Source organism: Chiroxiphia lanceolata, chromosome Z (assembly GCF_009829145.1).
Source record: "Chiroxiphia lanceolata isolate bChiLan1 chromosome Z, bChiLan1.pri, whole genome shotgun sequence".
Classification (NCBI taxonomy): Eukaryota; Metazoa; Chordata; class Aves; order Passeriformes; family Pipridae; genus Chiroxiphia; species Chiroxiphia lanceolata.
This window is the reverse complement of record NC_045671.1, coordinates 70,491,055-70,511,349: the sequence shown is the minus strand read 5'-3', so window position 1 is coordinate 70,511,349 and position 20,295 is coordinate 70,491,055. Positions and strand designations below refer to the sequence as shown.

The window sequence follows — 20,295 nt, the reverse complement described above, 5'->3', positions numbered from 1 at the left end:
TTCTAAAATCAGTTGTGAAATATAGTAACTTCCAGTGCAATTATAAGTGGGCAGAATCTGCATGAACAAGTACTCTTATTTTCTTCCAGGTTGCTGATGTGCAGTTTATAAGAGCGAATTCCTGCTATGTGTCACTGAAAATTCCAGTTTTCTGAGTAAAAGGTAGTATTCCACCACAGTTATACCCCTGTCCTACACCTTATTGGTACGTGCTGGTAAGATACTGACATTCCAACTTGGTGTTGTATGTTAAGTTTGTTCTGACTTCAATAGGAGACTTTGCTGCTACTTGAGCTGATTTCCATTGGAATAAAAATTTTAAACTTCACCTAGATTTGTTTCTTTTCTGATGCAAATTTGACTACTTTCTTATCTTTGGCTACTTTCTCATCTTTAAGCACCTGCTTAAATCTTATCAAAGTTTCCCTCAGCCTGCAGAAAGGGCCCTGGGGGTCCTGGTTGATGGTAAGTTGAATCTGAGCCAGCAGTGCCCTGGCAGCCAGGAGGGCCAACCCTGTCCTGGGGGCATCAGGCAAAGCATCACCAGCCCAGGAGAGAGAGGGGATTGTCCCACTCTGCTCTGACCTGGTGCAGCATCACCTTGAATATTGTGTGCAGTTTGGGGCACCACAATGAAAGAAAGATATTAAGCTGTTAGAGAAAGTGTCCAATGGAGGCAACGAGGATGGTGAAGGGTTTGGAGGGGAAGCTTTATGATAAGTGACTGAGGGCACTTGGTGTGTTCAGCTGGAGAAGAGGAGACTGAGGAGAGAGTTCATTGCAGTTACAACTTCCTTGTGAGGGGAAGAGGAGGGGCAGCCACTGATCTCTGCTCTGTGGTGACCAGTGACAGGATCCCAGGGAATGGCCTGAAACTGTGTCAGGGGAGGTTTAGGTTGGATATTAGAAAAAGGTTCTTCCCCCAGAGGGTGGTTGGGCACTGAACAGGCTCCCCAGGGCAGTGGGCACAGCACCAAGCCTGACAGAGTTCAAGAAGTGTTTGGACAATAGTCTCAGGCACATGGTGTGAGTCTTGGGGTGTCCTGTGCAGGACCAGGAGTTGTACTTGATGATCCTCATGGGTCCCTTCCAACTCGACATATTCTATGATAGACTCCCACAGCCCCCCAACCTGCCCACAACTTCCTTTCAGGTAGTTGTAGAGAATAAATAAGTTCTCCCCAAGCCTCCTTTTCTCACAGTTTTTTTAAGCACTTTTGGAATACCCTCAACATTCTGTTCTCCAAACACCAATCTTGATCCTCGTTTGTTATGAGTGTTACTGTGACGTCTTCAGTCCCTGCCACTAAAGAACTAAAAAAAAAAATAAATAAATCAATCTACCAACAAACCAACAAAAGCAAAAAAAAAAACACGATAAAAGAGACAACACAAAGCAATCTTACCAACCAAAAAATTAAATTATTTTTCTACAACACACGTAAACTTACACTGCATCAAGTGGTTAAAGAAGGGTTGTCTCCTTAATTGTTTTCAGAGTAAGCACATGGCACAAAGGATCCCGTGGCTCCACCACTCCCCCCTGAAGAGAGGTCTTTGTCTCTCGGTCTGTTGACGCTGGGTTGTTTTTTTTTTCCCTCCTCAAAGTATTCAAGTGTTGTTTATTTTCTCAGCCCCTAGAGCACAGCTCGCTTTCAGGCAAGACAATGCTCTGAAGGGCGCAGCCAGCCAGCCCCTTTCCTTCACGGGCGGGCAGACGATCCCGCAAGGAGCCTCCTCCTGCCTCCCGGCTCTCCCGGCACCGGGACCCGCCGATTCCCTCCGTCCCACCCGCTGTGCTCTGCCACGAGGGGTCACCAGAGGAACCCGCATCACCACGGAGGGACAGGGAAGTAAAAACATAGAGCAGCCCTTCCCCCCCCACACACACACCGGCAAAAAAACCCTCAAACCAAACAAACAAAAAAAAAAAACCACCCCAAACCAACAAACCAAAGCAAAACAACAACGCACGCACACATACACGCAAAAAAGAAATTAGCACAAACCGGCACCACCGTGCCTGACACGTTTTTCCTCTTTCCTGGCTCTCCACTAGGTGACAGCAGCGAAACCGGAGTGAAGCATCCCGTAATGGACTTCTGGAGAAAACTATTTTATCCTTTTTGCTAAACCCTCAGAGAGTAATGCAGTCAAGAGACTCGTATTATTGGCTGTTTTCCTGGAAATTACAGAGCCCTTTGCTTTTAGGCTTCCCGCCTGCAGGCCTCAATAATTTACAAAAGTACGTCTCTGCATTGTATGCACTTAAAGCAAATGTACTTGGGCTGGAACAAAGTCAAGTATTGTTGGTTTAATGCAAGTAGTTACTTCATAATGTCAGCGATTAGTCTTGTAAAATACTCCGAAGTTCTTACTTTCATAAGCTGTATGGGCCTGATCTTTCAGACAAGAATCTCCAGCTACACTGAAACTGCAGCAAGGCAGGAGATTGAGTTCCCATGTATATTTACACCAGTGTCCAATTTTCTAATAGGGATACTAATTTCATGCATGTGCATTTAAATGCTGCTACTCCTTTGCTGTTGGTTGCTCACTAGATTAAAGCAAAGCTCTTTTATCATGAATCTTCATGATAACCAGATAAACCAGTTATGGTACAAGCTAGACTAGGGTCCAAGTAGTTACAGCACAAACAAGAATCAAACATGGAGCAGAGGAGAAGGAAGGAATTGAATGCACCTATCTGAAGACAAATCCATCTTGACATGAGTTAAAGCACTGTAAACCTGCTGTAAAGAGGACACATTCTAGAATTCAGAGGGCACACTACAAACCCTCTATCTCGGTCCTATTCCTGGCCTAATCCAGAGGGAGGTTTTTTGTGGGACAAGAAGTAGAACTGTCATAACCCCAGTTTTCCAGCTTCTGTGCATCTGTGAGATTCTCGTGTGAGTAGGGGAAATCCCTTCGTAGCTTCTTAGACACCAAATACAGAGGTATAAAGGGTTTGTAGCACCCAGAATATTTTTCAGAAAGGAAATAATTATTCAAAGTTCTTCTCTCCCTGTCCTCTCACTTTTTATTTTGTCATTTTGTCTCATGTTTTCATTATCCTGAATTATTCTGAGGTGTATGAACTTAATTGTCTGTGTGCCCTTAACATTTAACTTTTTGTTTCTTTTATTTACAAACATAGCTTTTCATAGCCTGGCTCTATGACTTTAATGTTTTTAAAGTGTATTGTAATTCAAGTTTATAATCTAGTATTTCACCAATGTTGTTCCAGTTTTTGACATGCTAGATTAAAAAAAGGTTGTCATTCCATCTTTTGGGATAGCAGAGATGCTACATGTAGAAAAAAGGTCACATAGGGATGCAGAAACTCCGTCCTAGGTCTTAGGGAATTCTTTTCATAGAAACTCAGTGATCTATTTTTTGTTTTTCTTCTCTGAAAACGTGTAAGAAAACATTTATGCTTTTAGGCTACCTTTATACTAAATGCTGCATCATTGGAATAATGCATTCAGTCACTAAGTAGGGTGTGAATTTTTGTTTTATAATTCTTTGAGATATCTTAAATGATGCTTTATACTACTTTTCTACATTCTAAAAATAGCTATCATAAAAAGATGAAGAGGGTGTTTATTAGGACAAATAGTCAGCTAGTTGTCTGTACATACAATATGTAACATACCACACATAATGACCTAAATGACTAGTCCAAAGAAGGCACTAATAAAAGTAGAATATTTATAGTTTTCTATTTAAATTATACCTGTAAGGAGACATTCAGCCATGTTCAGGGTATTTATCTCTTTTCAGGATCAATTCCTTATGCTGTACAGGAATTTTCTAAAGTAGTGTTGTCAAACACATTATATTTGTGACCAAAAAAAAAAAAAAAAAAGGAATTCAAATAAAAGAGGGGAGGGGAAGGAATACTTTAATAAAAATATTTATTGGAAAAAAAAAATCCCCATCAGCATCATTTGGCTGTACTAAGTAAGTAAAACACTGAGTGTGACTATGGTAATTAGGATGCAAACAGCAAGTACCATGAGCAGGATGATTCGACAATATTTGGAATGCTTTTTTTCTCTCTCTTTCTTTTTTAACAAGGTATCATACCCAGGAGTATAAATATCCCCCATCCAGAACTGTAGATCATTAGGATTTTCCTAGAAGAAAAATCAGAAAATAAACTCAGTTTCTCTGTTGCACATAAAGTCATTAGAACATACCCAGAAGTATTTTGGCTATCATCAGATACTGATTAATGAATTTAAGACATCACAGCACATATGTAAGACACTTTCACTTGAACGTAGGTTGTGCTACTTGCCAGATGCTGCAAATGTTCCACTGGGGAAAATTAAAACCACACTTTTCAGCCAGGAACCAAATGTAGGACACCAGCTATTGAAATGTGATCAAAAAACCTAGAACAGACCACGTTGTCTTCTCAGGAAGAGATGTCGTTGTATAAACACAGATCTCACTCTGTTTCCCAAAAGTGGAACAGCAGAAAAAAAGCTTACAAAAGTAATCCTAAAAGTGATTTGTGCCAACCCACAGGCAGGAAAGATCCTGCATAGTGTGGATGAAGCTCAGAAAATGTATGTAATTTGATAACAGAATTTTGCTATGAACAGTTATTAAAGTGACTGTATAGTATTTAAGCACCATATTTATAGCTCTTCCCTATATAAACAGGGAAGCTGAGTTGCATAGTGTTGTGGTTTAAGACTTTCTTTAAGTCAGAGATCATGTTCTGCAGAGCTGAAGTTCCTGGAGTCTCACCAGATGCACAGACTTCCTTTCCCGATCAGACTCACGTTGGTGTCATGTCTGTACCAAAAAAATACCTCCATATTTACTTCTGGAATTCCACCAAAAGGACCAAGCGGGCTGAACAGGCCTCACAGTGGTTCATGCATGCACGACACAGCCCACAGCAATCCAGTTTGCTCCAGCTCAGCTCAGCAGTGCATTACCTTTATGTGGCTGGCCAAGTTAGAGTGCAGCGAGTGTCTGTCATAGTCCTGCACGGTCCAGGAAGGGGTCTTTTTTTTCTCCTCCCAGTCGTCATCCAGCTGGATATCACTATACAACGGGTTTCTTTTGATGGTGGATTTCAGGGTGATGGGTGTAATGTGTTTCCCCAGGGCTTTGTCTATCATTTCTTGACTGACCCTGTTCAAGTCTAAGCCTGGCAGCTCAGTGACAGTTCTTTTTTCTCTCTGTAAGGCACAAGTTAGATCAGAAGCTGCCTTTATCTTCATTTACCTACCCTTGCAGAATTAGCATTTATAATACAGCAGAATCCTCTTTGAAATTACACATGCAACAATTTTTCTTATTCTGGCAAACATATATAGTGCAGTAAAGGAGACCAACTGTTCACTTCATGCAGATTTTTTCCTTCTGGGGAACGCAGGTGGGTGCAACATTAAGTTCTTTTGCAAGTGTGAACTGACATAATGCCTGCTGAAAGAAAGCCTCTGCTTTAGCAAAACAGTGCTATGGAGCACTACAGTACAACATGTAGTTCTGGTGAAAGCCACGGGTGTATGATGCAAAAGCAGAGGTGCAAGGACAAAGCAGAATGAAGCACAGGGGTAGCAGCATATAAATGACAGCCTCGAATGGAATTGCACCTCTGGCAGCAAGGATTTGATTCACAGTTCTGTTCACGCTGTTGAATGCTAGACTCATGTTAGGATGTCAAAGAGGCTCCTTATTCAACTGAAAGTCCTTTTTTCGGGCACTGTCAGAACTCACAGGTAATTAAATATCTGAGCAGCCTCCTAGCCACAAAAAGTTGTTAAATCAGACCTTTTAGAACATGGGGGTGACAAGGGAGGAGGATGAACAACACTGGTGGGATCACAGTTTTTGAGAACTTGCAAGCTGCTTCTTAAAACAGCATCAAGAACCTCTTTATGGGTCAGTAAGATAGTAGCTACCATATTTTTCAATCTGTAATTGCATGGAGGAATGCAATCAGACTCTCCAACTCAGACTGTTCAACATTTTAGTTCACCACAACCTTCTGTCCACGAGACTTTGAATTAACCTGTCACTGATCTGGGGTTCCATCATGCATCAACTTCCTGAGAGACCTGCTCCTGACAGAGCCCTTGCCCTACACTAACACCCCTCCCGTCTCTCGGGGCTGCTTCTACAGAACCACCACAGTGCAAATTCGTCCTTCCTCATCAGTGACGCTGCTTCCTCATCAGTTTGTCCTTACAAACTCCATGTTGAGACAAGGGGAGCCTTGGCCTGACCCAGTGGCCCTGTGTCAGGTGTGCTGAGCAGGGGGCAGTCCCCAGCCCTCTCCCACTCTCAGAAATCACAAGGGTCTGGGCAATGCCTGCTACAAGACTCACATGAGGTAAGTGCACATAATAAACAACCAGTGAGGAAGCTGGATTCTGAGAAACTTACTTCCATGGAAGGATGTCTTTCCCAGAGTATTTCGCTTTTATGGAGATCTCCAGCTGTGTGAAAGCACCACAGGCTGGACTTCAGCCACAAAAGGGCTGGGGGCATGTCCTGCTTCTCCTGCCACCTCTCTGGTGGGAGCCCAGAGAATCTGACCTCCTGCACACTGGCTCTGGAAGCTGCTTGGATCCCACATCAGTCAGTGCAGGTCCCTGAGATGATAGCAAACTGCTGGCTTCTTCTGCTTGAGTAATTCTGTGCCCCCTTTTGCGCTGGTGAATCCACTTTCAGTGGAAGTCAGCCACTGCATGTCATCACCTACTTAATGACTGCAGTGTCTGTACATCCATAGACACGTCTGGGGTGTCTGGGGCAGGCAGGTGAAGAAGGATCTGTGAGGAATGGTTTCCTTCAGAAAGTGAAGGTGGAGAAAACAAAACAACAGACTTTTTCTAAGAAACCCTGGGAGGAAGCATCATGCTGGCATTCATATCACTAAATCCTGCAGAAGTGACTAAGCATGCTTCCCATCAATAATTGCCATTAGTAGGCGGGTGGATCCTCAGTGACCTCCTGTCCCTCTGTTAGTTCATAATTTCCACATGTTGTTCCTTAGCCTCCACATATCCCTTGACAATACTGCTCTTTGCATTGCAGTTACAGCTGGCACTGAAGCCCTCTGGGCTGTACTGGCCAGATTTCAGCTGAGCTGGTGTTTTTTAACTGCCTTTTCTTTCTGACTGCATTTTATTTTATTTATTTTATTTCTTATTTAAAATTTATTATTGACCTTAATGATTCTTCCCTCAGGCTTGCTAGATAGTTGAACTTGGAGAACATTTTGTCGAAGAACGCGAACTGTGTCACCAGGGGATGTTTAGTCTCCCTAGGCTAAAATGTTGTGAAAAGAATGTGACTTGACAGTAATTTCTAAAGCTGTTTTAAATAAAATTCTCTTCCAAACTTGGAAGAGATGGCATGATGCAAATGTTTTTCATAAAGAGAGGGCTTTGTGGCAAAACATTTTGCCCCTTCTGTTTGGAGTACCTTTCTTTTCGTAGGCATGAGAATAGAAGAATGTGGTAGTTTGGAGCAGAGGTAGAGAGGAAATAGACTGGGACAGGGAACAGGGTTTTACCACGAGAACTGGACTGGAATTTAGGATAGGATATAACTTGCAGAAGTTTTAGAGAACAGACATTAAAGTGACAGGCTAATCGGGAGAATACATTAGAGTACAGGCAGATGCTTGGTTGTAAAACTTGTGCACTAAATATGTCCTAAGACTGGTTAGGGAAAAGAAAGAACAGAAGCCTGAAGGACATAAAAAAAGTTTTAGGTCTAAGAAATCATACAGAGAATTATGAAGAAGATTGCATTATACATATGCATGTATAGAAGCAGAGAAACATAAGATTAGATAATAAAAACATGCTTGCTAGTATTGATTCTTGCAAAAACTCCTTTTTATTTTCTGCTAAGATGTAAAACATGTCCCAGCCATTGTCACAGACTTCTATGTTTTGATTCTGATTCATGAAGCAAATGTTCAAAGAAAGATGAAAGTATTGTAAATTTAGGTATTCGTTACAGAGTTCATATAATATACACTGATTCTAAGAAGTCAGTATGAATTAGGGTGGAACAGAACAAATCAGAGGCAATTTATGTTGTTATTTACTGCATGGAAGGAAGGAACAGCAAATATTCAAGCACTAACTAGGAAGAACACTGAGAAACTATAGATGAAATGAGTTGACAAAACACATTTAACAAGATGAAAAATGTTCACCTCTGCAAACAAACACATAGCTGTGTTTGATCTACATATAGCTCATGAGCAAGAAAGCTATAATGGTTTACAACTTGTGTTTTTCACTGAGAACAGTTTGTCCCTCTTTGACAGACTCAGAGAGCTGGCATGTACAAAATTAGGATTCTGTAAAAAGCCCAAAGATCAATAGAGAGTCAGTGTTAGTTGATTACTGAACCGACATGTGCTTGCTCCACATTTTTTTCTTGCCGATTATTTCATAATGTGAATTAAGCATGTAGATGCATTACAATACATATAATTAAAATTATAATTTAACCTTTGTTACTAGGAAATATTTTAATCTCGTTTTTTTCTTGACTTTATCCTTTCATTCCCTCTGCTGTTGTTGTTAGAACTGAAACAACCTAAGAACCTAACCACTCTTTCCTCAGCCTGTGATATGAGACATCACCCACCAAAACCAGGACATCAACAGTTAAGGCTAGGCCTTGGTTTCAAGCCCATCTACCTGAAAGAAGAGAACAGAGAGATACTTAAAAAAAATAAATTTACTTCCTGGAATTCAAATTTTTCTTTCCTTGCCCACCGAAGAGAATCAGTTCCTCTTGTCTGGTGGCCAGCCCTGGTCTCCAGCTGATATTGGGAAAGATGCTCTCAATGAAGGAAAGAAATGCTGTTGATGGGCAGCTATACCTAGAAGTTTTAACCAAGGGAGGCTAAAGAAACCTATGGCCACTAGATATTGCAATATTTGTTTTGTAACAGCCTCCTCAATCTTAGTGAAGGTGAGTAGCAGGGTGATTATTATATTTGATAGTAATTTGTTAAATACTATAACCCTCTGATGTGCAAAAGATTTGTAACACATCCTGGAGGATTCTCCTAGCACTTGGAAGGACATTTTTCTGCTTTAAAGACCTACTTTGAAGGCAGAAAAAGACCTGAAAGACAAAAAGTTTCTAGGGTGTAACCAAGCATCCCTGTGATAGTTGTAACAACTGCATAGATATTGCTAGACATTTGGACAATAAAAAAAGCTTATCTATTATGATGAATAATTATTAGCACTTAGAATTTTCTTCAACAAATCTGATCTCATAGAGGATGCTATGGAAAAGCAATTGGGTAGGCAAGGAGTAACCAGGTGTAGGTAAGGAGATATGAAAAAGACAGTAGGGCAGTGAGCTCACATAAGGATTCCTGAGAATACAGAGTGAGTCCAGAGGAGGACCATGAAGATGATCAGGGGGCTGGAGCACCTCTCCTATGAAAACAGGTTAAGAGAGCTGGGGTTGTTCAGCATGAAGAAGAGAAGGCTACAGGGAGATCATGTAGCAGCCTTCCAGTACCTACAGGGAGCTGACAAGAAAGCTGAAGAGAGACTTTTTACAATGATAGGACAAGGGGAAATGGCTTTAAGCTGAAAGAGGGCAGGTTTAGATTAGATATTAGGAAGAAATTCTTCCCTCCGAGGATGATGAGACCCTGGCATAGGTTGCCCAGAGAAGCTGTGGATGCCCCATCCCTGGATGTGCTCAAGGCCAGGCTGGATGGGGCTTTGAAACCACCTGTTTTAGTGGAAGATGTCCCTGCCCATGTCAGGGGGGTTGGAACTAGATGATCTTTAAGGTCCCTTCCAAGTCAAACCGTTCTATAATTCTATGATTCTAGGAATGAAAGTTTTCTTATAGAAGGAAATGAAGGGATCTGGATTGTTTGTCAGAGTTATTAAGGCAGCCTCATGTACTACAAAGCAACCTGGGAAGTCACCTGACATGAATAGAAAAGAGATTAGTAGATGATTGTAACCACTTAATCCAGTGTGACGGATATTTAGAGAAAAGTAAGTATTCATATGGACTATTTTAATTGTGCACCATTGGGACTACTTCTATCCTTATAATGAATTGTTTCATTTAAAAAATGTGTTTTATTTGTCACTGGTAATGGAGTTCTGCAGGGTTGTGAGTGCATTACATAAAAACTTTTGTACAGTCTCAGACCAAAGCTCCTGCCAACCTTGCAGCTGGCTCTGATAGTGGCCAGTTGCAGATGTCTGGGGAAGAATAAGGGAGAGAGTGGAAATACATAATGCACGTATGATCCAGAGGACAAAGAAGTGACTCTAACCTATAGATAAAAAAACCCCTTACTTATGAATAAAAAAAAAAAACCTCTCTTGTGCTGGTACAGTGAGATACAAGCAAAGGCAGGACACAGGCATTAAGTGAGATGTAATACCTGCAGGCCAAAAGACCACCGTGCCAAGAAGTAGCATGCTGCTCAAAGACTAAGTGCTCTGTGCTGTTTTCCAAAAATAGGGAAAAAAGGGAAATACAAGCAAGAAAGAGCAGTCTGAGAATTGCAGAAAATTACCAGGTTGACCAAAGGGTACACATGCAACCTGGCTATCAGAAACAGATATAGGGGATTACCTGGTGTACACTGTGCATTAAAACATATTTTGAGGCAGAGAGTCAACTGAGGCTGGAAATTTTCAGGGTGATCAGAATGTGGTCAGCAGCTATCCATTTGCAAGAGAAAGTCTTTGCTTTTTATGCTGCTTTTCACAAGATAGGGCCAAGATTCCTGGACTTCTTCATAGTTTGGTTTAGTCAAACTAGTCTATGAAAATACATACTAAGCAGGGAAGCTGTTTAGTTTGCCTGATACCAAAGAGGAAAGTGCAGAGAAAAAGCAGCAGCTTTTTGTCTTTACATCAAACTACGTTTTATAATGGAAACAAATTATAAAACTTATGGGTGAAGAAAACACATAGGCACTGAAGTGCATTTGAATTTAAGGGATCTCATAATAAAGGTCTGGAAGAGGACAAACACACCACTGAGGAGTCACTTTGCACAGGGAGTCCTGAGTAGCATTAGTTTCTTAAAAGAAAATTAGCTTTTGAAGGGAGAATTTGGGCTACTCTCAAGGTTTAATGACTTTGGGAATCTTTAGATCATGCACATATGTTCTGAAATTAATTCTCCCTCCTCCACCCCCCTCCCCTTTTTCCGTTTCTGAATTAACCAACCCTTAACCTCATTGCTCTCTCATCTTAAAGGAAAATATGTTATTCCTGTGCCGTTAGTTCTCCACTGTGCCATTGTGTTTATTCTAGGGTCTGGAACTCATCAGTACTTTTCCCTTTATTTGATTGTCAGCAAAAAGGGGAAAAGGAGGTGAACCCTTAAGGTAGAAAGAATAAGGCACAATGATTTTTATCTGAGCACCTTGAATTCACTAGTGACTACACTTTAAAAAAGTATAGGTTGCGTCCTAGGTTTAACATTCATAAAACATACCACTTTGCAAACTCCCTTTCTGGAGACGTAGTGAGTACAGACATTTCCTTTGAAACAGCCATCCCGGGGCTGGGAACAGAGTTCCAGGAAAACCTTCTCGCTGGTGGCAAAGAGCAGAGCACAAGTCAAAAAGCACAGGGCTCCCCACACATTTTTAGTCCTCCAGCAGCTCTGCAGCCCTTGGCTCGGTGACAGTGCGTTCTGTTTGACAACAATGGGAAGAAGGATCCCTGCTGCGGAGGAGGCTCTGTGTGTGGCTGCCTCTATCCTGCACAAAAGAGGGGCTTGGAGGGAAAGGGGGGTGAGGAGGGGGGGGGAGTGTGGCCAGCATTGCACCATACCCTATTGTTTGGGATCCTTCAGGCTCCGTCCCTCGGTTAGGGCTGTTTGCATGGGAGACTACGGGCGACCGTGTGTTCCCCCGCCCCAGCTCTCCCTGGGGAGTCGCCAACAAAGATTATACAACACGAGCAGAGATGGCTGGAGGCATTGGAAAAGGCAGAGGGAAGGGTGTCTGGGGTGGGGAAGAAGCTAGGGAAAGTAAAGCGGGCGGCAGGAGCGGGAGGACTTTTGCAAGGAGGAGGACTGGAACGGACTCCGAGAGGGAGCAAAGGAGTTTGCGGAGCTGATGGGGAGAAATGTCTAAGAGGGGAGAAGTGCAACAGGAAGTAGCCGTGGGAGACTTTAAGCATCTTTCTCATCCCTTCCCCCAGGTTCACGGTTCCTTCGCTCCTACTCCTCATCCCCCTGGGGAATTTGACCGCCACCCTAAGCATCCTCAGGATGCAGACCCTTCTCCACCCCCTCCACCCCCAACCACTTATGTATGTCTCCATCTCTTGACAAGAAACAGACCTTGGAGCTTTTGCTCATGCTAGGGGTGGGGAAAGGCGAGGGGCTCCCCGAGCAGCAGGAAAGGAGCACTGTGGAGCAGCGAGTGGGGCCCAGAGGGGTGTGAGCTGATGCAGCTGTAGTGCTGCTGATCCAGACATGAACTTCTCCTCTGCCAGCTCCAGGGCCTCTGCTAGGCAATGCACATTTACATTTTTACCAAGAAATTGCTGCTACCTCTATATAATAACCTGGATTAATGCAGTCAGTGTGTTTCACACTTTCAACAGCTGTCTTTCAGTATAAGGGGAAGGTCAAAGTATAATGAGAAAAACAAGGCAAAATAAAAAGGAAGCTATGGTGAACATATATAAATTTGGAGCAAGAATCTCTAATGCTCTCTGTAATGTACCTTTTCATCCAGTTAGAGGGATAAGGATATGATCTGACTTTCAATTTGAAGTCTGTTTTTTTTCTTGCTTCTTCAGAGAACGCATTCCACGCACCCTTTTAGTACAATTAATTGGTATTTGACTTCAGTAGACTCTTTGGGAAATTCTATAAAAATGTTGTAGAGCAGTAGAAAGAAATGAAGTCAGTGGTCCCCCTCCTGAAGAGAGTAACTCTTCTCGTGGAGCCTGATCCTCACCGAAGTCAATGGGAAAACTTACAGGGATATTAGTGATGCAGATTAAGAGATGCATGAAACTGAAACCACAGCTGATGTCTTAACCTCACAACATTTGTGCCCTGATCCCTAAAACAAGGTAGAAAAATCAGGAAAAATGGCAGCCTCTTTTAGACCTTACCTGTAAATAGATTCTGTTGTGCCACCGCTGCACTCCAGGTAGAGCTGCATCTGGCAATTTTGCCCAGCTGGTTTTCAGACAGGTAGAGCTTTTCTCTAAAGACTTCACCTCCAGTTGCAGGAATTTATCGGGGTGGTTGTTGTTTGGCAAAACAGAGAGGTCCATGTTTCTGTACTGTAGAGTAACAATGAAAACAGCCTTACCCCAGCTTCTGCTTCCTGGCTGTGCATGCTCTTTCTATTATTAATGACGTGAAGAAGGATACGACAGTTTCCTGAAACTGTATCTGACCCCTGTTTGGTATCAGGCTCACTTATATCATCTACCAATGATAAAAGATTGTTTAGAAGTGGCAGAGCAGACAGGACAAGTTTCTGTAAGTGCCTAGCTTAAGCTTTCAGGTTCAGAGTTTTTTTTTGATAGATACATATGTGTTCATTAAAACTAACAGAGTACCAGTGAGGAGATGCATAAGACACTTAAATGCATACCAGCACTTCCTCAAGTGATCTGCCAAAAATGCCAAGCCTACAATACTTCAAAGTAAGCTTTTTTTTTCCCCCAGAAAATTAGAAGCAGCTCCCAGTCCAAAGCAAGTCTTCCTTTTCTGTGGCAGTACCAAGAGGCTCCGTTGTGCTGCGTGGGTTGGTACCATTTACCATGACAGCTATAACGTGCACTTTTTTAAGTTTAGGGATTTCTTTCACAGCAAATTCTTCTTGACCCTGGGAAATATTAGATTGCTTCAAGTAATTGATAACAGAAGTTTTCAGGGAATTGATTCTGCTCCTGTTCAAGTGACTGGAAAAAACTGTTACTGACTTAAATGGTGTAGTCTCAGTCCCTTCACTTCTATTATTTTATTTTGAGATTTGATATTTTCATCATCATTTTATGAGTGTTAAGTCATAGTCAAAGTCCTTTTGACTTTCAGCTAATGAAATTCCCCTCCTCATAATGGCTACTATGTACAACTAGCAAAAGTAGCCTTCTCCTTTTTATTTTAACCTTTTCTTGAGACCTTTATGTTTCTCTAGGATATGTTTCATTTTTAATGACACTGCTGCAGAGGATAGGCTTTTGAAAGTTCTTTGCTTGAAATACAGGAGAACATGTTTTGGATCAAACTTGTGCTGAGAATTAGGGCATCGCAAAACTTTTAGTCTTTTACTTAGACCAGAGAATCAAACAAATCTATTTTCTGCCCAGAAAATTGCTGGAATATAAAAAGAAAATAAAAATAGGAAAATATTTTTTAAATTCTAATGTAATAAGTGAATACTTTGAGATATATATATATATATAAGTTAAAATCCTTATCTACTTCAAAAACTCATGGTTTTTCCTTGCATGTATTTATTGGAGATTATTTTATGGCATATCCATTTAAAATTATTATTCTGGCACCTTTCAAGTTGATGTTCAAGTAAGTACCTGTGAGCAGCCACAAAAGAGACAGCAGTGAGTGTGTTTCTAAGTGGATGTGCATGCTTCTGGGGAACCTGCTGCTACATTTACATCTATGTCTCCCCAGTGTAATGAACCCCAAAACACTAATACACCTTGCCAGTGTACTCTAGGGGATTACCATGAAGCTGCTGTTTTAGACTTGCCATGACATGTAGTTCTCACTTTTTCTCTGTGCAGACAGTAATAATTTGTGTCTTAAAATAGGTGGGTATATATACAACCATGACTTCTTTCTTTAACATAGACAGACTTTCCAGCATCTCTCTAAACACAAGATTTTCTCTGTGCTACTGTAGCATATAATGTGGGTCTGCGACTGTGTGAATTTACATACCAACACTACTTTGTTTGATTAGACATGACACAAGAAGGTAAAAAACACCTTATTAGGTCAGATCCCTCCTCCCCAGGATCTATCACAGTGTTTGAAAGGGAAGGAACCGATGGTGCTTACAGTGTACACCTGGCTACTTTCTGCAGTTCATTCTCCTTTTACTCCCTCAGAAGCCACACCATTTTTTTGTGCTAAAGTGTCTCTTCCCAGGCCTTTTATTATCTGTTTATAAACTCATGGTCCATAAATTGCTTTTCAAATCTTCTGATACTACCTCCTCTAGAAGCAAGCTTCAGAACCTCATGACCATCTGCTTAAAGTGCTTTTACATCTTTTAAAGTAACTTCCATTCTAGTCATAGCGAGGATGCCCTCTTTGCAGTACTACAGGATTTGAAGAAGAGCTCTCCATGCAGATTATCCACGCAGAATCTCCACGCAGGATTTTTTAAACCTCGACTGTGTTTAGTCTCTTCCTTTCCAGTCTGAAGTATCAGCTTTTTCAGTCTATCTGGTAAGCCACCTAGTCTGTTCCCTTGCTCATTCCGTTTTCAATGTGTTATGCTGTAATTCCACTACATTGTTCATGAGAGCACAGCAAGCATAAATGAATGCAATACTCAAGTCGTTCCAAAACAGTTACAAAAATGGGAAAAATTATGTCTTCTGACAACATGCAACAGTTTTTGGTGCTTTTTTCCCTGGTATTCTCATACAGCTAATAACTTCAGACCACCGTAACAAATGACACCACAATTTTTCTTCACCTCTATGACTGCTACTTGCAAGTTCAGTATCTTGTAGGAATAGTTTAGGCTATTTTCCATAGCTATAATACTTGACATTTTCCTACATCAAAATTTATCGGTCAATGTCTTGTCTAACTGCTCACTTTTGAGAGTTTTTTTCCCAAGTGAAGCAGCAGTCAGTTAACTAGAAGACCTTAATGTCACCTGAAGAGCTGGAGAACTCAGTTTTCACTCTCTTTCTCATGCCATGGATGAAAATGTGAAAAAACCTAAACCCTGCATTATTCTTTGGGGAACCATACTGCTGACTTCTCTTCTTATTGTTTACTTTGGCTGAACACCACGTACCTACTGGGCCTGTGCCCAGTCCCTCCAGAGGGAAGGTAAGGGGGGAAGTGGGGAAAAGAAGGGGAAAAAAACCCTACAGAATCGAAGCTGCTAAGAAAGGGTGTTTATATTTACACAAAGAGGGAAAATGTTATAAACACTATACCCACAGAGAAGAACTAAAAATAAAGATACTTCCCCACAGCTGACGCTCTTCTCCCCCGAAGGAACTGCCCGACCACTCCGCTCAGCTACCTGGAAGAGAAGAGAGCCCTTACTTCCTTCCCGTCTTTTATATCTGAGCTGACGTTAACATAGTATGGAATATCTTATTGGTAAAATATACATCAGGTGATCTATCCTAGTTCCGTTTCCCTCTCAGAGAGGGTAACAAACCCAATACAATCTCCACCCCTTATTCCATACTATTTTACGTCACACTCATATCCCATATGCGCCCATATCCCGCGCTTATACAGGTCTGGTCTTCTACGTTGTCTCATCGTTGAGCACCAGCATCGGCTTAGTTCGGGTCTTCCTTGTTTAGTGACTTTTCCTGCAACATACAACTCAGAGTACAATTAGTTTTTCCCCAAGGTTAAATCTCCTTGAGGTACACACTGGGTTTCCCCATCTTCTCTCATTATCCACCAGGTGTATCCGGGTCCTTGAGCAAAGACAATCCCACGAATGGGTTTGCCTTTGCTCGAGGGAGAGTTAACTCAAACTGCTTTACCTAATATACCCCTCAAGTGAATCACTGGGACTTTGTCTCCATCCACAGTGTGAGGGGACTCTATTTGGGCAGGGCTGGCTCGATTGACGGAGCCTCTAGTGTTAACTAGCCATGTAGCCTTTGCTAGGTGCTGATCCCAATTTTTGAAAGTTCCCCCACCCAATACCTTCAGATTAGTTTTCAGCAATCCATTACACCACTCAACTTTTCCAGCAGCTGGTGCATGATATGGGATGTGATATACGCACTCAATGCCATGTTCCTTTGCCCAAATAGTAACTAAACTGTTTTTGAAATGAGTCTCATTGTCTGACTCAATGCACTCTGGGGTGCCATGTTGCCACAGTACTTGCTTTGCAAGACCCAGGATGATATTTCAGGCAGTTGCGTGAGGCACCGGATAAGTCTCTAACCATCCAGTGGTTGCTTCCACCATGGTGAGCACATAGCATTTACCTTGGTGGGTCTGTGGCAGTGTGATATAATCAACCTGCCAAGCCTCTCCATATCTATACTTATCCCAGTGTCCACCATACCACAGGGGCTTCACTCTTTTTCCTTGTTTAATGGCAGCGCATGTCTCACAATCATGGATGACCTGGGAAATAGTGTCCATGGTTAGATCCACCCCTCGGTCTTGCACCCATCTGTAAGTGGCATCTCTGCCCTGATGGCCTGAAGCATCATGTGCCCACAGAGCTAACAACAACTCTCCCTTATGCTGCCAATTGGGATCTACTTGTGACACCTTGACTTGTGCAGCTCGGTCTGCTTGTTTGTTGTTGTGATCATTAGCTCGATTTTTGGGTACATGGGCATCTACATGGCAGACTCTCCAAGTCACCTTCTCAATTCGAGTGGCAGTGTCTTGCCATAAATCAGCAGCCCAGATAGGTTTTCCTCTGCGCTTCCAATTGATCTTCTTCCACCAATCCACCTACCACCACAGAGCATTGGCTATCACCCACGAGTCAGGGTAGAGGTAAAACCTTGGCCATTTCTCTCATTCATCAATGTCCAGGGCCAATTGAACGGCTTTGAGTTCTTCCCCTTCAGTAGCTTCCGCCACTTGTTGGGTAGGACTCCAGACAGCTGCTTTCGACTTCCAATTTTTCCCCACAATACATCAAGAACCATCAGTGAAGAGGGCATAACGTGTTTCTTCTTAGGGTAACTGATTGTATGGTGGAGCTTCCTCAGCCCAATCCACTTGTTCTTCTTCTTCCTCATTGGTCAAACTGAAGTTTCCACCATCAGGCCAATTCTTTATGATCTCTAGGATTCCAGGGCGATTTGAGAAGAGCCAAAAAAAAAGATACTTCCCCACAACCGATGCTCTTCTCCCCCAGAGGAACTGCCCAACCACTCTGCTCAGCTACCCAGAAGAGAAGAGAGCCCTTACTTCCTTCCCGTCTTTTATGTCTGAGCTGACGTAACATAGTATGGAATATCATATTGGTAAAATATACATTGGGTGACCTATCCTAGTTCCGTTTCCCTCTCAGAGAGGGTAACAAACCCATTACATCTCTCCATCCTAAAAAATGACCAGTTTGCTTCCAATCCTTTAACCACCACAGAGGTTGCTCCTGTAGTTCTCTGTGAATGCAGCTTCTTGAATATCCCGTAATGAACTTTGTCAGAGACTTGTGTCCTCCAAACCCTCTTTGCTCAGGACACAACTGAAGCCATGCTGACTCTCTCCTGAGTCCATGCTTATCCAGGTGCTCAGGGATCTTACTCTTTTTTATCGACTATTACAGCACCAGGAAAGTAACTCAAGACTCCCTAATCTGTAGTTCAAAGGATTGCCTGGAGATCCCCTTTCCCACAGGCAGGAATTACGTTGCAGTCTGCCAGTCCTCTGGCAGAAATGACGCTGTTTGGAATGACACCTTAGGCACCATGGCAAGTGGTTCTGTAATTTCCCAGTTGTGTTCTTCCCAAATTCTCAGATGACTGCCACCCTAGAAACCTATTAGCATCGAACATACTTATTTGGTCATACATCCCTGTGTCTGTTGTCCACCTTGATCCAGCTTCTCTGACATCTCTGCTACAAGGAATATGCAAGGTATGAGAACATTTTATCTGGAAAGGCCGACACAAGTTATTCGCTGAACTTCCCTTTTATAGCTCTATCATCCCTGACTGTCCCTTTCTCCCTGTCTGGCTTCCTGGTTTTGATGTATTTCAAGTTCCTTTCCTATTAGTTTGAGCATCTTTTCTATGGAGTTATTTAAATTCTGAGTGCTTCTAATTTTGTTTTTTTACAGTTGACCTGTTAGGCTCTAGGGCCACCACTGGTCTCATGGTGCAGGCAAGCTTTCAATTTTTGGTATATTTTAGAATAGGCAAATGGCTGCTTCTCTGTCACTGAAGAAGACAACAAAAACTGAATGAAAAAAATCGTAACAACCCAAAACCTAAGCCACTTCCTCCAGAATAAAGCAGCAACTTCCCTTCAGAATAAATGGCAATGTGATTAAAATTCATGTATTTCTTTAAGAAAGTTATAAGAAGTGGTAGGTATTGGAACTTTTGATCATGCCGTAGCTAGCTAGCACATATGTGGGAAGAAGGAAGCCCACTGTGCACCAGCCTAGCACAAACCCTGTGTACCATTTAAATCCCACTTAATCCAACAAAAGAGGGTCTAAGTGGGATTTAATTAGCAGAGAAGCCTACTACAGCCCTTATGAGTTAAAGTGAATTTCACCTTTATATGTTGGCTGAACTTGACTGATTTGACATTCATTAGTTGAAATTTTACATATTCATCAGGCTGGAAGGAAAACATATTAATGCAGAGGGATTGCTGCCAAAGAAGAAAGAACAAATCCAAAAAAGTAAGTAAACTCTGGATTGTCTATGCCTGCATAAGGCTATGGCTCCTCTGAACACAGCTGGAAAGGGCTGCTTACTGCCACTCAGGTCTGTGGAAGGGCTGTGTAGGGCTGGCTGATGCATGCCCTCCCCACGGCGTGCTGGGGCTCAGGTCACAGGCTGGGCACATTCTCAGAAGGTTCTTATAATTTTCTGACAAAGGGAGTATTTCGGTCTGTGCTGCTCCTCTGAATGATGATAGAATACACTGAAGAGTAAAATGAACTTGCTTTCAAATTCATACAGAGAAGTAAGGGGTATATTTGCTATTTATACACAAAATTTCTTCAAAATGATTCACGTATATTTAATTAATAATTTTGTTCTACAATTGCCAAGGGAATCAGAACTAGAACTATCAGCATTGCAACATCCTGATTTCAGTGATTACATTTTAAAAGAATGTAATTTGACTATGCAACTTTAAATCCCTGAGTCCCAATCAAAAGTATTTTCTTTTTATCATTTTGTTATAAAATGATTAGTTCAGCACAAGTCACTCATCTGTTTTTGACAGATACAGGGAAAGTTAAAATGTACTTTTAAATTTTTGTGATTAAACCAACAATTCCTGTTGGTGGAATATTCAAAATCAGCAGACCATAAACATTTAGAATAGTGAGGGTGATATCAGTGGCTGATAAAAAAATTGTCCTCT

At 41.9% G+C, this 20,295-nt stretch overlaps 1 protein-coding gene across 1 annotated transcript; it reads right to left on the bottom strand.

Moving 5' to 3' along the window:
• Nucleotides 1-3,962: 3,962 nt before the first annotated feature.
• On the bottom strand, nt 3,963-13,302 carry MINAR2 (membrane integral NOTCH2 associated receptor 2). Its single transcript, XM_032675968.1, has 3 exons — nt 13,137-13,302; nt 4,959-5,204; nt 3,963-4,142 (listed from the first exon to the last, which is right to left on the bottom strand). Exons 1-3 carry the CDS (start codon nt 13,299-13,301, stop codon nt 3,963-3,965), a joined length of 591 nt encoding a protein of 196 aa, XP_032531859.1. The 5' UTR covers nt 13,302.
• Between the last annotated feature and the right edge of the window lie 6,993 nt (nt 13,303-20,295).

Coding starts and splice junctions, on each gene's coding strand:
- MINAR2 (XM_032675968.1), bottom strand. CDS start 13,301: ATGGACCTCTCTGTTTTGCCAAACAACAACCACCCCGATAAATTCCTG. Junction 5,205..13,136: donor ACAACAGAATCTATTTACAG/GTAAGGTCTAAA, acceptor TGTGCCTTACAG/AGAGAAAAAAGAACTGTCAC. Junction 4,143..4,958: donor ACTTGGCCAGCCACATAAAG/GTAATGCACTGC, acceptor TTTTTCTTCTAG/GAAAATCCTAATGATCTACA.